Source organism: Panthera uncia, assembly GCF_023721935.1.
Source record: "Panthera uncia isolate 11264 chromosome B2 unlocalized genomic scaffold, Puncia_PCG_1.0 HiC_scaffold_24, whole genome shotgun sequence".
NCBI lineage: Eukaryota > Metazoa > Chordata > Mammalia > Carnivora > Felidae > Panthera > Panthera uncia.
The window spans coordinates 9,915,968-9,933,686 of NW_026057580.1; the positions used below are offsets into that span (position 1 = coordinate 9,915,968).

General features: G+C 38.1%; 1 protein-coding gene across 3 annotated transcripts in view; it reads left to right on the forward strand.

Moving 5' to 3' along the window:
* Positions 1 to 17,719, forward strand: part of TSBP1 (testis expressed basic protein 1) — a 217,663-nt gene that overhangs the window by 101,356 nt on the left and 98,588 nt on the right. For all 3 annotated transcript variants that reach the window (XM_049653493.1, XM_049653494.1, XM_049653495.1), the window contains 2 exons: positions 3,458 to 3,478; positions 12,087 to 12,107. In XM_049653493.1, the coding sequence (XP_049509450.1) occupies positions 3,458 to 3,478; positions 12,087 to 12,107 (42 nt within the window). The remainder of the gene's footprint in view (positions 1 to 3,457; positions 3,479 to 12,086; positions 12,108 to 17,719) is intronic.

Sequence of the window (17,719 nt, forward strand, 5' to 3'; positions counted from 1 at the left end):
GTGGGAAAGAGGCCTATTTGCATGTCCTAGAGATTCAGACTTAGGGGTGGACATCACCTCTGGCACACATCTAGAGGCTACAGAGGCACTCTCAGGAAACTTAAGCCAGACAATACCATCTCTGCAGTCTCCTTCTACCTCACTACACCTAACCATTATCTCCTACAAGGGAGCTTATACACTCCTCTAGACCAGTGATTTTCACAACTGCTGTCCAGGGGACACCTCCAGATCACCTGGCTTTGGAAGTCTTGTAGTCCCACAAGACTGTACATAATTGCATTCATTAAAAGCTGCTCTGTGAGGGTCTGGCTTCCAATCAGCCTGACTCTAGGTGCTGACTGAGATCCTCCCCTTTGGGACACTGACTACTCTTGGCACACCCTCAATTACTGGGAGTTATTAAAAGTAAAATAGTCTGCTTGGACAATCATAAAGGCTTGAGAGACAACCAAGAGCCAAAGCAGGATGGAGTGATAAGGTTCATCTCCTGCACAAGAGGCAAACCTTTCAAGATTCTGAGAAGTAGCTAATGCCTAGAAACCAACACAGAGAGTCAAAGCAAAATGAAGAAAAAAAGAGGAATATGTTTCAAATGAAAGAAAAAAAAACCTCAGGGGGGAAAAAAGATAAAACCTCAGGAGAAAAAAACAATGAAACAGAGACAGATAATTTACTTGATAAAGAGTTCAAAGTAATTCATAAAGATAGTCTCCAACCTTGAGAGAATGAATGAATAAAGTGAAAACTTCAGAGAGAAGGACAGAACTGAAGAACACAATAACTGAACTGAAAAATACACTAGAGGAGTTCAAAAGCAGGTCAGATGAAGCAGAAGAAAGGAGCAGTCAACTCAGAGACAGGGCAGTGGAATCCAACCAATCAGAATAGTAAAAAGAAAAATAAGAATGAAAAAATATATATATTTGGATTTTATTTCTTAATCTAGTCTGAAAATACTTCCATTTAATGGAAATAATCAGACCATTTGCATGCAGTTAAATAGTTAGACCATTTGTTCATATATTTGTACTTTTTAAATCATGTTGCTAACAGTTTACTAATGCTCTGTCTTGTTTCTTTTCTTTTTTGCCTTCTTTTGAAATGATTTGTTTTTATAATTCTATTTTCCTCATCTCATAGCATGTTAGCTACACATTATCTTATAATTCTTTTAGGGATTACCATAGAGATGACAACATTCATCCTTGTCTTATAAAACTTTAATATAAATTACTACATTTAACACTGCAATTTAACAAGATGATTTAAAAGCTATAAGAACCTTTGAGGGGGCGTCTGGGTGGCTCAGTCATTTAAACGTCCGACTTCGGCTCAGGTCACAATCTCGGGGTTCATGGGTTCAAGCCTTGTGCTGGGCTCTGTGCTGGCAGCTCAGAGGCTGGAGCCTGCTTTGGATTCTGTGTCTCCCTCTCTCTCTCTGTCCTTCCCACACTCGTGCTCTCTCTCTCTCTCTCTCTCTCTCTCTCTCTCTGTCTCTTCTCTCTCAAAAATAAGTAAACATTAAAAAGAAGAACATTTGAACATTCTTTTCTCTTACGTATCTACGTTCTCGTCATGCTCATTAAAACTGCATTTACTTTAACCCCTCGATATATCACCATCACCATCATCATCATTTTAGTCAGTCACTATCTGCTTAAGTTCAGCCACATATTACTTTTCTGTTACCTTCATTCCATTCTGTATTTCCATCCTTCCATCAGACATTTTTACTTTTATTACCTCAACATTTCCTTTAGTGTTTTCCCCAATATCACTCTCATCCTTCTATGACTAAAATTTCCTATTTGTTACATGACTTTGCCACACCCCATGTGTCTCCTATACTCTTTTCTGAGGTCTCTTGTGTCTTACACTTGTCACTTGCAGACACTCAGATCCCAGTGATACTTAGGTTCCCTGCCCCATAGCCCTCCCACATGTGATTCACAACCAGGCAGCTTCTCCAAAGCCAGAATCTATCATTCCAGTCAGTCAACAGTGAGTCTTAACAATGTAACATTATCAAGTGACTACACTGTTGCACTGTCCATGTTCTTTTGCCAGAAGCAAGTTCCAGGTTCTTCCCTCACTCAAGGGGAGGGCACTTAACAATGAATGGGTGACTGCTTAGGGGTCATCACAGAATTCTGCCTATCACAGGAAGGAAAAGGAGGTGAAGTATTAAGTGGAAGAATAGGAAGGCCTCATCTTTCAGAGTTTAAAGTTAGTAGATACGATATAAAACTACAGTCGGGGTGCCTGGATGACTCAGTCGATTGAGCATCTGACTTCAGCTCAGGTCATGATCTCACGTTCATGGGTTCAAGCCCTGCATCAGGCTCTGTGCTGACAGCTAGGAGCCTGGAGCCTGCTTCAGATTCTGTGTATCCCTCACTCTCTGCCCCTCCCCTGCTTGTACTCTGTCTCTCTCACTCTCAAAAATAAACATTTTAAAAAATAAAAAATCAAAAACCTAAAGTCAAGAAATCACATTTTAAAAAAGCTATTTACTGCAGAAAGAGCCTACATTTAAATATGAAATAGATATAATTCAGGAGAACAAATCTGATTGCAAATGGCTGAGGTGAGGAACAGATGTTTTTTGTTATAAGCATGCCACATTAGTGTTTTAAAATGTAGGTTTTATTATTATTCATGAATGGTAATGCCAATAGTAAAGACGAGAGATGACTGCATTGAAAACAGTTTGTTTCTCACAGTTTCTCAGTGCCCATGAAGAGAGGGCATGCCATGCCAGGCAGGGCCACATGGGGAAGCACCAGGGTCATTCAGGGGGCATAAGGAGTGACGGGGGAAGGTGGACAAGAGTCTTTACTATGGTTTTCAGGGGAGGAAATGAGCAAGATGTGGAAAGCAAGCTAAGCAGGTTTAGGAAAAATATAAAAGGCACAAACCCATAAAAAGTTGTGTAGGTTTGTTTGAATAATTTCAGCAGGCTGCAGGGTATAGTAGTTGCCACTAATTGTCTAAGTCCTGGCCTCCGGGAGATTAGGGCACACAAATAGTGGGCCAGGGTGTAAGAGCCCAATAAGGGAACAGGCTCTGGATTTGTTAGTCTGCAGATGAAAGTGTGCTGGCAGGAGAATTAATTTTAAGATCCTTAGGAATTGGCTAGACACAGAAGGGGCAGTTTTTCCACAGTCACCAAGTCCCCAGATGTCTAAGCATCAGAAATACAGAAAATAGAGAGGCATGATTAATACAATTAACCAGTTTTAAATTTTGAAAATATAGCACTTTGATTACAACAATTATTTAATGTATTAAATTAATTAATTAATTAATAATTAAATAAATGTATTAAATGTATTAATTAATAATACATCTGATTAAGTCAATGCTGCACTGTACTCACTATGAAAAGTCTATTGGAGAAACTAGTCTTTTTTGCAGGATCAGATAACAATTTTGTGTTTGTTTTGTGTTTCAGTTAAGACTCCAGAATCCAGTGGTAAGCCAATTTTCAAACTTTCACATAGGCTTCAGTCTCCCAGATAGAAAGAAGCCTTCCCCCTTTGCAGGTTGTCAAACTAAATTTACAGTTTTTTCGTTCCTCTAGACTAGATTAGAGAATGAAAATGTTAATCTCCTCTCAGGCAAATTACACTTAGGTTATTATTTATATTCTAGGAAAGACCCTGGACCTATCAGGGTCTTTCTGTTTCTAATCTGTAGGCTCCCTTCTAGAGTTTGGTTAAATGGCTAAGAAAATTATAAGCAGCACAAACCTGTAAAACCGTCTAGGAAAACAAGAAATACTGCAAAAACTAACTGCAGAGAAAAGAAAAATTTACACAGAAAAGCTGGCATATAACACAGCTCTAAAGATTACTTACATGGGCATGATATTAATAACATATTAATATATTTTTTAAATGTGACATGTTCTATTTGTTGGAGAAATAGGAAAAGGAGAAAGAAGGGGGAAAAGGGTAGAAAAAGAAGTGAAACCTTGGTTCCCACAAGAGGAAACTAGTGTACCTTGTCCAAATTGGAGAAATCATAAAATATTAGGTAGGGATTCTAGAACTAAATATTTGTCAACAGCTTCCTCCCCTTAACACACAAATCATGAAAAGGAAACTGAGGATAAGATTTGATGGGCCAGAAGCCTAGTGTTTTAATTTATGTGAATTTAATTTACATAAAACAATTTGACTTTAAATATAAGTACATATATTGATACATTAAAAATTAAACTTAAATACAACTCATATAAATTTCACATTCTAGTGCATACCTTTATAAAGATATAAAGCAAAATTAATCTGCTTCTAATGAGCAAACACCACCTAACACTTATTTGCCATCCTGTTTCAGTTATGTCTTCCAAATGTGTCAATAAGTTGATTTTCAAATACTATGTGCATTTATTACCAACTTACATGGGGGTCTTGCATTCTCTGGCTGTCGTCATGTCTACCATTGTAAATTCTTATTTTAGAGAAACAAAGAAAATGGCAATCTCATCTCTAATTTAGCTAAATGTTTGTTGTGTTTGTTTTCCCGGAAACAGCTCAGAACAAAGCAGTAAGCTCCTTTTCTGTCCCTTATCTCTAGTACGCTTGGTTTCTTAGAAAGAGGTATTTTTTCTCCAGAAATTGAGTGTAACAGTCTTATCAAGACATTCATTAAAAAAATATAATTGTGAGATTGAAGTTACACATGAAAATTTGAAAAACTTAATTTTCCTTCCTGAATTCTGAAATCACTCTACATTAAGAGAAAGTATAGTTTTGAAAGGCAAAACTTAAAAGTCTAAAAAAGTGACATAAACCATAGGTAGATGAAAATTTAAAACAAATGTTAAAGCATTGGGATGCCTGGGTGGCTCAGTCGGTTGAGCGGCCAACTTCGGCTCAGGTCATTATCTCGCGGTTTATGAGTTCAAGCCCCGCATAGGGCTCTGTGCTGACAACTGGGAGCCTGGAGCCTGTTTCGGATTCTGTGTCTCCCCCTCTCTCTGCCCCTCCCCTGCTCATGCTCTGTCTCTCTGTCTCTCAATAATAAAAACGTTAAAAAAAATGTTAAAGCGTAAACAGCTAGATTAGTTATTACTTATATATGATACACAAAAAACTTATAGATGATATACAAAACACCAATCCTTAGTAAATTCAAGAGGCCTAATCATAAACAGCACAAACCAGACTGACCCAGGATTATCAGGTACCAGGTAAGATTTAAGCCAGAGATGTAAAGATGTGGCTAAGGAAAGGATAATTTTGAAAAAATTGTTTAAGTAGATCTATATAAATCATCTCCTCCACCAGGCTTCCACTCTGGTACCTATAACATACCAGAGTAGAAGAAAAGGGGTTAATCCTAAGGACAGGTTGAATCAAAGGAACTCTGGCTACAAGGCCTCTATGTACAGGTAAAAACAGAGAAACATCCTGATAACAGAAAACAAAATGTACTGAAAGAACTTTGACAGTTTTATTGTCCATACCTAAGGAGGATACATGACTCTTCAAAGGAGAAAGTGAACTACCCTAGAAGAAAGACCTACAGATTCTGATATTGGGGGTTACCCAGAGAAAGCCAACTGATTTGGGTGACAATCATTATCCATGCGCACATGATCAGCTATTTAGAATTAAATTCTTCAATATGAATGGACTTCCAATGATCACTAGATACTGCAGAACAGACTCTACCTTAAAAATGAAGAATGAATTATACAGAATATAGGTAATTAGAGGAAACCAAGAAAATTCAGCAAAACAGTGAAAAGATTTTTTAAAGCATTTTAGACACCTAAGCAGACACTGATCTTGGAAAAAGGGCAGGATGATATAAAAAAGTGACACTCAGAGAACAAAAATGAGCTACAGAATATTAAAAATAGAAGCAGGTGACTTAATAATATTCTGTAAAATGGTTGGAATATAATGTCAAAGAAACTTCCAGAAAACAAAATGAAGCAAAAAAATATTTTTTTAAAGCAGAAAATAGAAATAAAAAGAAAATTAAAAAAAAAATCAGTTCAAGAGGATGTACTGCACAATAATAGAAGTGCCAGACAAGAGATTTTTTTTTAATGGTGGGAAGAAAAAAGGAAAAACAGGTATGAGAAAATCACCTTGATTTTAATACCACAAGAATCAAAATTGAAAAAGCCCACTAAGGTCCCTGAACAATGAACAGTGAAAAAAAGGCACACATCAAATTACAGCATGTGTTCTCAAAATATGCTAGGAATGAAGAAAAATTGACACATATAAAAGAGCAATCACAATGGCATCATGTTTCTCAAGAGTAACCACGAAATCTAGAAAACAATGGAGCAAATGCTTCTCAATTCTAAAAGACTCCCAACGGGTTAATCTGAACCCCCAAGAAATCTATCGAGCAAATGTAAACATTGAATGATTTACGGTCTCAAAATTTTCATCTTCCATGCATTCCTTCTCCAGGAAAAACTGGAGAATATACTCCATCAAAACAAACAATGTAAACCACAGAAGAAGAAATCAAGAAATCTAAAAACATGCAATTTAGTACAGAAGGTCAAAATGTGGATTCCCAATTGTTATGGTCTTTTGATGTCAAATAGGCTAGGGATAATCCCAGCTCTTCAAACACTACTCTAGGTGTTGCTGTAAAGATACTTTGTAGATATGATTAAAGTCTGTAATCGGGTTGGCTTTAAATAAGAGAGACTATTCTAGATAATCTGGGTGGCCCTGATTCAATCAGTTGGATGGCCTTTAAGAGCACAGCTGAATGACAGCCAAAGCAGGAATCAGAACAGTCTGACTCTCACAGATCTAAGACCTTGGCTAGTTGATAATGGTGTCCCTAGAAAAGAAATGGACAGTTTTCTGGATTCTTACTTTATCTATATTAACGTAAGAGTTCTAGATCTAGCGAATAGAAGTCCAACTTGAATCACTAAAGTGCAAAGCTCCTCAATGAGTTCTCAGACAGGAGCCAGTTTGCAGATCTAGAATTCAGAGAATGAAGTGGAGACCAGATCCCCTTGAGGACAGACCTTGCTATGTTGTCAAGTGTTTAATATTAATCTTTCCTCAAGCCTTTCACAAAGGGACCTAGGGCCAATTTCCAGAAATACTCTATATTAGGGAAAGGGAAATAATCACTTTTCAGGGATTACTGTCCACTAGCTCTGAACTGACGCTAATTCTTAAAGACCCAAAACATCACTATGGTCCATCAGTCAGAGTAGGGGCTTATGAAGGTAAGGGATTAATGGATTTTAGCTCAGGTCTATCTCACAGTGGGACCAATGGGTCCCCAAATCCATCCTATGGTTATTTATCCAATTTCAGAATGCACAATGAGAATAGATATCTTTAAAAACTTGTCAGAATTACAATATTGGTTCCTGTGGAGTAAGGACTATTATGCTAGCAATGGCCAAGTGGAACCTACTAAAACTGCTCGCTGTACCTAGGAAAATGGTAAACCAAAGGCAGTACCACATTCCCAGAGGATAGCAGTCATTGTTGCCACCGCCAAAAACTTGATCCTCATTTAACTCACCTATTTGGCCTATGCAGAAAATTAACAGGTCTTGAAAAATGGAAGTAGATTATCATAAATTTAATCAAATAATGACTCAAACTGCAATGCTGTTCCAGTTATGGTTTCATTGCTTGAACAAACCAACACATCCCTGTTACCATGCAGCTACCAAACTGCCAGGTAATTCTTTTTCTCTGTACTTCTTAGTAAGGACCACCTGAGGCAGTTTGCTTTCAGTTGACAAGATAATCAGTATGCTTACACTGTCCTACTTCAGTTCATGTCAACTCTACAGCCCTGTATTATAATTTAGTCTGCAGGAACTGTCATCACTTTTCCCTTCTCTAATGTAGTTCGTTATATTGGTGACACCATGCTGACTAGACCTGGCAAATAAGGGGAAGGAACTACTGTAGATAAAACATAAGTAGGTCAGAAGTAGAAAATAAATCCAACAGTAATTCAGGGGCCTTCCATCTCAGTAAAATTTGATGGGGTGCAGCATTGTGGGCATGTCAAGATAGATCTTCCATGGCAAGGGCTAAGTTGTTGCCTCTGGACCCTCCTACCAATGGGAAAAAAACAAACAGAACACAATGCCTAGTGGCCCTCTTTGTATTTCAAAGGCAACCTGATACCCATTTGAGTGGGCTACTTCAGCTCACTTACAGAGTGATCTGAAAAGCTGCTAGTTTTGAGTGGGCCCCAGAACAAGTAAAGGCGAAGCGACAGATTCAGGCAACTTGCACAGGGAACATGCCATGCAAGTTGCTCAGCCACCTAGGCTGTATGATCCAGCAGATATGATGTGCTTGAAGTGGTAGTGGTAGTTAGTGGTAGAAAATGCTGTTTGGAGCCTTTGGCAAGCCCTTAGGATTTTAAAGTAAATATCTGCCATCCTCTGCAAGTACTATTCTCATTTTGAGAAAAAGCTTTTGGATTGCCACTAAATCTTGGTAGAGACCGAATATTTAACCAAGGGCTACCAAGGTGCCATGAGACCTGAGCTGCCAATCATGAACTGGCTGTTTGTTGTCTGAACCACCAAGCCATAAAGTTGGACATGCACAATGGCCCTATATCCCCTTTCTGAGACGTATTTGAAGGCACATGAAGGGAAGTCCTTCCAGTGGACAGAACTTCGAGCAGTACACCTGATTGTTTAATGTGTCTGAAAAGGGAAATAGCCAGATATAAGAGTCTATGTAAATTCGTAGGCTGTGGCCAATGGTTTGGCTGGATGATCAGGGATTTGGAAGGAACACTGGGAACCGGATAACAAAGAAGTGTGAGAAAGAAGTATATGGATAGATGTCTCTGAATGGGAAAATAATATAAAAAGATTTATGGCCCATGTGAATGATCACAAGAGTAACCTCATCAGACAAGGATCTTAATAAAATGGATAGAGTGAACCATTCTGTGGATACCAGTTATCCTTTTTTGCCCAGTAGGATCATGAACAAAGGGATCATGATGGCAGGTTATGCATGGACTCAGCAACATGGATGTTTCCTCACCAAGGCCAACCTAGCTATAGCCACTGCCAGCTGCACAATTTGCCAGTAGGAGAAAATAGCACTGAGTCTATAATATGACAACATGCTATGGGGGGGGTTAGCCAGCTACCTGGTGGCATGTTAAATGCACTGGACTGCTTACATCATGGAAGGAGTAGCACTTTGTTCTTACTGGAATAGATAACCGCTCTGGATATGGTTTGTCCTTCTCTGTATGCAAAACACCAACAGTGGATTTTCAAAATGTCTTATCCACCACCATGGTTACCACACAGCATTGCTTCTGATCAAGAAACTCACTTTACAGCAAATGACATCTAACAATGGGCCCCTTCTGAGGGAAGTCACATATCTTTTCATGTTTCCCATCATCTTAATGCAGCTGGCTTGACAGAGGAGTTTAAGGTATTTGAGGATTCAGTTACAGTGCCAACTAGATGACAATACCTGGTCTGGCTGAGGTACTGTCCTGTAGGATGTTATACATACTCTAAATCACTGTCCAATATACAGCGAGGAATTAAATGGAATTGGCTTCACTGACTATTAGTCCTAGTGATCCACGAGCAAAAAGTTTGCCTTCCATCACCATGAACTTGGGCTTTGTTAGTCTAGAGGTCATAGATCCAAAGGAAAAAAATGCTTCCACAAGGATACAACAATTCCACCGAACTGGAACTAGAGAATACTGGAACTAGAGAGCTACTTTGGGTTCCTCATGCCTTTGAATCAAAAAGCAAACAAACGGATTATTTACTTTGGCTGGAGTGACCAATCCCAATTACCAAGGGGGAACCAGGCTGCTACAATGCAATGGTGGTAAAAAGATCTCTTAGGTATCTCTTAGTATTACTATACCCTCTGATTTAAGTCAGTGGAAAACTAAAACAACTCCATGGAAGCAGGACTGATAATGGCCCAGAACTCTCAAAATGAAAATTTGGGTCACCCGGCCAGGAAAAGAACAAAGACCATTTGAACTGTTTGCTGAAGGCAAAGAAAATATGGAATCAGTGGTGGAATAAGGTAGTTATCAATACCCACAATAACTACAACCATGTAACCAGTTGCAGAAACAAGGATTATGAGTATTTTTTCCTTATTTTTTATGTTTATTTATATACACATTAACCAAGTATTTTTATTTTTTATCTTATCCACTTAACATCTAATACAAGATAGATTAACAAAGTTAAGTTAATTTCACAGAATTTAATATCAAAGAAGAGTGAACTACACCCAAGGACCTTGCACACTCTTCTGGGGAAAACTGAGCATGTTTTTGGTTGTATGCAAGTTGTATCATGTGAACTGGAAATATATAACCTTGTTATTATCTTTAGTAGGAGATTAAGTATAGTTTAAGGTAATGTGTATTGGTGCTAAAATGACAAGGAATGGACTGCAATTGTCTTTTGAGGCTTCAGTCCCAAATTATTCAAACATGAAGCGAAGTATTGCTGGGAAAGTATTTTGTAGATGTGGTTCAAGTTCATAATCTAATTCCAAGTAAATCTGAGTGGGCCTGATTCAATCAGCTGAAAAGCCCTAAGAGAGCATCTGAGGCTTCCCTAATGAAAAAGAAATTCCCCAGTGGACAACAATCTCAGGCTGAGCTTAAGTATTTCAGCCACCCCCAGCAGATGGCCTAGCTTTAAATTTTCAGAATTGTCAAGCCAGCCCACACAATCACATAAACCAATGGCTTACAATAAGGCTCTAACACACACACACATATAAATACACACACAGATAGGCACACACACTGCGGAATATTACTCAGCCATGAAAAAGAATGAAATCTTGCCATTTGCAACAAAATGGATGGATCTAGAGGGTAAATGCTAAGCAAAGTAAGTCAGAGAAAGAAAGGCAAATACCATATGGTTTCACTCATATGGAATTTAAGAAGAAAAACAAACTAACAAACAAAAACAGAGAGACAAACCAAAACCAAAACCAAAACCAAAAACAAAAACAAAAACAAAAACAAAAACTCTTACATACAGAGAATGAACTGATGGTTGCCAGAAGGGAGGTGGGTGGGTGGGTGGAAGGCTGAAACAGACAAAGAGGATTAAACTACACTTAATAGCACTGAGAAATATACAGAATTGTTGAATCACTGTATTGTACACTTGAAACTAATGTAACACTGCATGTTAAGTGTATGTCACTAAAAGAAGAAAGAAAGAAAGTGGGCATTTTATTCTCTTTCCTTCAGAAATCCACTAAAATGACTGGCAAAGAATAATAAAAGGCATAAACATGAAAAAATGCTCAACAAAGTCTCCCAAAATGTCAAGAATCAACTGGAGAGAAAAGAAAACTTCGAGTAGGAAAGCTCTTATAATATATTACTCAATAATGAACATTATTTACATGGTCAACATTATGTACATAGTTATATTGCTAACACAATATACTGATTTACCATAAAAACTGAGCCAGGCTTATTGGATAAATAGGGAGAGGGGAAGTGAATTGAGAAAGGGTATAAAAGGAGGTAAATACTTACTGCCCATAGTTGAAATCCAACATCCATTATCCAAATTTGAGGAATCATGAAGTATCATACAGACATTGATTGTATCACTAAATATTAGTTCTAGAGCACCTCCCCCAGTTAAGTGTAAGTTAAAAGGAAACAGGAAGTAAGAAGGGATGGGTCAGAGAACTGTTGGTTTTATTTACATTAAGTAATTTGACTTTTAAAATAATTACATGTACTTTGATATAAAAGAAATTAAAAAATTCATGTAAATTTTGCATTCTACAGATTGATTTTAGAAAGATATTAAGGAAAGCTAATCTTCTAATAGACAATCAATGTATATTTTCATTTTCTATTTCAGTTGTGACTTCAAAACTTGTCAGTTAGTTCTTTCAAATCTCAGATATTCTATGCTGTCATAACATCCTACAAGAGATTCTTGTATACTTTGGCTATCATCCTTAATAGCTTTGTAAATTTGCTGTTTAGAGAATTAGAGAAAAACAGTAATAACATCTTTAAGTTAGCCCATATGTTTTTGTTTGTTTCTGTAGAGACGATCTCAGGACAAACAGGTAAGTTCCTTTTCTATCTCTTATTGCTAGTATACTTTGGTATCTAAGGAATGGAAAAAATATTTGTTCTGATAGCAACTGTCATAACAGTTTAAATCCCATCATTGTAAGTATTACTGGGGTACTGAAAAACTTCATTTTCCTCCATGCACTCTTGGAAACATATTCAATTGAAAGAAAATATTTTTTAAGGCAAAACTATGATATCTAAGAAATAGCAACAGAAACAAGCAGATGGAAATTTGAAACAAAACTATTACACCTGAAGAGCAGACAGATGAGTAATAATTAAACTATCCACAAAACATGAATCCTAAGCAAATTCAAGAGGGCTAATGGTAGACAGTAGAATGAGAAGGCTCAGGATTTCCTGGGACCAGGTAACATTTCAGTCAAGCATGTTAAGGTGGATATTAAGACTATCCACCTATTAAGAAGGTGGATGATCAGCTGGTAATATGTTAAAATAACTCTATAAAATCATCTCTTCCATTCCTCTCAATCAAGCTTCTACTTTGGTCCCACACTGCAGAGAAGAAAAATGGTGTATGCTCAAGAGAGGTTAGATCAAAGGAACCCTGGATACAGGGAGTTTCCATACATTTAAAATCAGGATGATATCTGACAACAGAGGGACAAAGTAAGAGCCAGGTCCTACACCTGTTCCCAATGTACTCAGAAAACTCAGAAAGTATAGATAACCCATGTTTGAGAAAATGAACTACCACAGGGAAAAGACTGATTCTTTTTTTTTAATGTTTATTTATTTTTGAGAGAGATATAGCGTGAACGGGGGAGGGGCAGACAGAGAGGGGGACAGAGGATCTGAAGCTGTCAGCACAGAGCCAGATGCGGGTCTCAAACTCATAAACCATGAAATCGTGACCTGAGCCAAAGTCAGATGCTTAACCGACTGAGCCACCCAGGTGCCCCAAAACTGACTGATTCTTATATGAAGGGTTGTTCAGAGAAATCTAACTAGCCCAGGTGGTGATCTGCAGCCATGCGCACATTTAATATAAATGGACTCCCAAGGATCATAAGACTCTGTAAGACAGACTTTAAACCAAAAGACCAAAATTAAGCCATCATAAAATAAATAGGAAATCAGGGAAATCAAGAAAGTTTGGAGAAAAATGTTGACCTAAAAATATATTTAAGATACATGAGATAATTCGCTCATAAATCAAGAGTAAGGTGATATAAAGTACATTCAAGGAAAAAGAGAGGTAGGATATTAAAGGTAAAGTGACACAATAATCTATAAAATGGCTGTAACATGATACACATATTTTTAAAAGAGCTTCTGGTGGGTTGGTGAACACAAGGAAGAAGCGCAGGAAGGGCAGTGGGCCCCTTCCCACATACCTTGCCCTGCATGTCTCTTTCATCCAGACATCATCTCCATTCAATGGGGACATGCACCAGCAGATACAATTTCATTACAGAGGATACTACAAGACTGGTAACTCCTTGAGGGAATAGATTTTTCTTCAATTCCAAGTGGCTACTAGTAAGGAGGAGAGTAGTGTGGATAAGATTTCTTAACATGTACCTGAAAAATCCTTTTAGCCAGCATTGTTAATAAGAGAAAAAAATCCGAAATTAACATTGCCTCTGCAAATCTGTGACATAACAAAGGAGCAGTCTTTGGTAACAAAACAAAACAAAACAAAACAACACAACACAAAACGTCCAGAGAGGCAAATGAAATAAAACACAGAAGATGGGAATAAAACAAAGTAATGGCTCCAAAAGATCTGTTCTTCTTTAACAGGAGAGCAGGACATTTGTGAATCAACAACAGAGTGGTATGAAAAGCATATTAGAAGAAAACAAGAGGTGTAGGATATTAAAAATATGAAAGAACTAAATAGTAATATTCCGTACAATGCTTGGAAAATGATGTCAGTAAAATTCTACAAAGTCAACTGAATAAAAAAAAAAACAGACAGAAAATAGGAATTAAGAGAAAAGAAAAGAACAATTTAGGAAGATTTACTCCACATTAACAAAAGTACCAGTCATAGAGCAAACATTTTTTTGATCAAAACAAACCATTTTTGTTGGGGGTTGGGGAGAGAACAGTCACCCAGATTTTCATACCATGAAAGTTAAAATTGAAAGAGTCCACCAGGGCTCTTCACAGTAAGTGGGGAAAGGCACACACCAAGACATCGCATCATGTATTTTTGGAACACTGAAAATAAAGAAAAGTTCACAAATACCAGGGATCAGGATTCAGAATGGCATCAGATTGCTCAATAGCAACAGTCAAAATTAGAAAACAAGGGACCACTGTTTTCAAATTCCAATGTAAATAATTCCAATGGAGAATTCTGTATCCCCCATAATCTTATCAAACAAATGTGGTCAAATGGTGTTATTTTCATAAATGCAAGGTCATAAAATTTTCATCTCCCATGGCCTCCTTATTCAGAAGAAACAGGTGAATGTACTCCATGAAAACAAAGATATAATCCAAGGAAGAGAAACTCAAGAGATCCAAAACACATGCAATTCAATACAAAGGTTAAATTGTGTCTTCCCAGCTCATTAGTGACAAAAATCCCAAAATGACTATTATTCTGCAAAAGATTGAACAGTCCTGTTGAAATACTGAGAAATTTATGGAAGATGTCTTTGAAAGACAAGAAACTGGACAGATGCTCAGATGTGTTTCAACAAATTAAAAGACTATACACTTCAGGCATTAATTTTGGAGCTACATTAGTGATTACTGCAAAGAAAATTAAATGAAAAAATAAAAGAATATAAATTCTCGGTAATGCTAAAACTTTTTGAAGAGCTGAAGTTCTTTACTGATAAGTTGGTGGCACTTTAATACTATTTATCTGGTTACAGTAAGCAAACACAGAACAATGATTTTTAGCAGAAGTTGTGATATGCAAAATGAGAAAAGTGAAGCATATGGTGTGGTAGGTTCAAAAAACAGAGCTACATGGCATCATGTAGAACCTACTGAGATGTCTCATTTTTCACTCCTAATACTGGTAAATTTGTGTTCTCTTTTTAGCATTCTTGCCAGTGGGTTAATACCTTCTTTAGTCATCTTTCAAAGAACCAATTTTGGGCCAAAAGAAAATATTGAGAATAAATTAAAGCATATCAGAGTAATACCAGTTACAGAGAAAAGATCAAACATCTGCATAATTGATATGCCAGAGGAGAAAAGAGAAAGAACAGGGACCGGGGAATACTGTAAGAAGGAATTTCCCAATACCAGAAAGATACGCTACCGCATCTGGTAAAAATCACTATAAACTCCAAACTAGATAAATTTAAAAACAAAATAAGATCTAGGATACCAGAATAATACTGCTAAGAAAGTTAAAAAGCCGGTCTTAAAACCTTCAGAGTATACCTTCAGATTGATAAACCGTAAGATTGAGAGCTCTCTCCTCAACAGTAACCAGAATAAAAGAAAATGAAACCTTCAACATACTGAAAGAAAAAAACTGCCAACATTTAATTACATACAAAACCTAAATATTGTTAATATGAAGCTGAAATAAAAGCAATTCCAGGCCAAAAAAAAAAAGTAAAATTAATTACAAAATTCCTTCTAAATCTCCTAGATTAAAGTTCCAAAACTGCTGTAAGGCATATCAAACCTGAAAAGGTAAATACACAATCTGAATAACTACTGGCTGCAAAACAATAACATCCTGAGGGTTTTTAACATAGATGCTAATGTTTATATTTGTGTGTAATTAAAATAAATGAGTAATAACATATAAGCAGAGACAAGGATAAATAAAGTGTGCTTGTTTTCTACAGAGATAAAAATACTAATTTTATCAGACTTTGATAAACCAAGGTTGCAGTTTGTACTCTCTATAGTAACAACTAGAAAAATACTACAGTAATATAAAATATAAAGCTAAAGAGGCAGAAAATGAAAAAATTAGACAGTCCACCAGTAAAAGAAGAGAAGACAGGAAAGAGGAGGAATTAACCAGTAAGGGAGGGAAGGAACAAAGCTGGGGAAGGAGAGAGAAATATTACAGGTATTATGGATGGGAAGCATGTAGTAAGATGGTTTTAAAGTCAATTATACCAATAATTCCTTGAATTACAAATGGATCAACTGATTCCATTTAAAACACAAGGATAATCAGACTGGATTAAAACACATGTTTACAAGAGACAAATCTAAAATATGAGGATGGCAAAAGGTTAAATTTAAAAGATGGAAAATACCACAGAAACTCTAATCTAAAGAGAGTAGTTATTGATATATTAATTTCAGGAATCTAAGGCAAAAAGCATTAGCGATTAAGATAAACATTACACGATAATAGGTTCAACTGGCCAGAAAAATACAGCAATTCTAAACTTGTATACCAGGGGACCCTTGAACACCTGCAGACCCTGCGCGGCAGAAAATCTGGTTCCAACTTTTGACTCCCTAAAAACTCAATAACCTGTTGAGCCGCAGCCTCATCGATAACATAAATAATCAAACACATATTTTGTATACTCCATATTATATACTATATTCTTACAACAAAAGTAAGCTAGAGCAAAGAAAATGTTATTAAGTAAACCAGAAGGAAAAGAAAAACGTGTACAATACTGTACCCTAAAAAATCCGGAATAGAGCCACGGCAGGCGAGGAGCAGAGCCGCTGCCAAACCACGAGGCCAGAAACAGCCAACTCCGGGGCCTCCCTGGGAACCTCGCTCGGAGCCCCACCTACCAGGCGAGGGCAGAGCAGTGGCTCAGCGGGCGGTGTGGCAGCAGTAAACCAGCGGCGATGAAGGAACTCATGCCCCCCCCCCCTCCCCGCGCCCAGAAGGCCCGGCCTGCAGCCGGCGCCGAGCTGGCCCCGCCCCTCGCTGCGCCTCTCCCGCCACGGCAGCCCCAGCGACCCGGGTGACCCTGGTAGCCACGCTCCCAGGGAGAGGGCCGGGATAGGCGCCGCAAGCGGCCGAGGCTCAGCTTGGAGGGCGCCGCCACGCCGTCGCTGGACGTCTTGCATTACCGAGACTGGTGAAGCGCACAGGAGGCTACCACTACGGAGCCGTCCTCTGAAATTTTGGCCTCAGCGCACCTGCACACCTTCACTGCAACTGCAGGATTTGCGAGAAGCAGGATACACACTTCATTGTCCCAGCTCCTGAAGGGGAGCCCGGATAGTAACTACATACATAGTCGGCACTCTCAAAGCGCAGCACACCTTCTGTGTAACAGATGTGACGTTCAGAGCTTTTGCACTCACCACTCAGACCCTGGAGGTTTCCCAGTCGCCCCACAACGCCAGATGGGGGCACCACCCAGAGTGTGGTCATTGAGAAATTCAATAGTAGAAACTGGGAGAATACAGAAAGGGCCACAAGACCATGAAGCTCATGTCTAAACAATGAGCTCCTGCTTCTCCTTTACTGAAAAGGAGGAATAATTGGAACCAACAGCTTTGATGTCCACACGGCACCTCGGTGGTGCTCATCCATGTGGCTGACCCAGACTTCTGGTGCCATTGGCCCATTGCCGTCTCAATTTCTACACTTTGCTCCAGCTATCAGTTTCTTTAGGCAGCTCTTTGTCCTTCCTCAGCCCAAATTTTGACGGTAGGCTAGTTGACATAC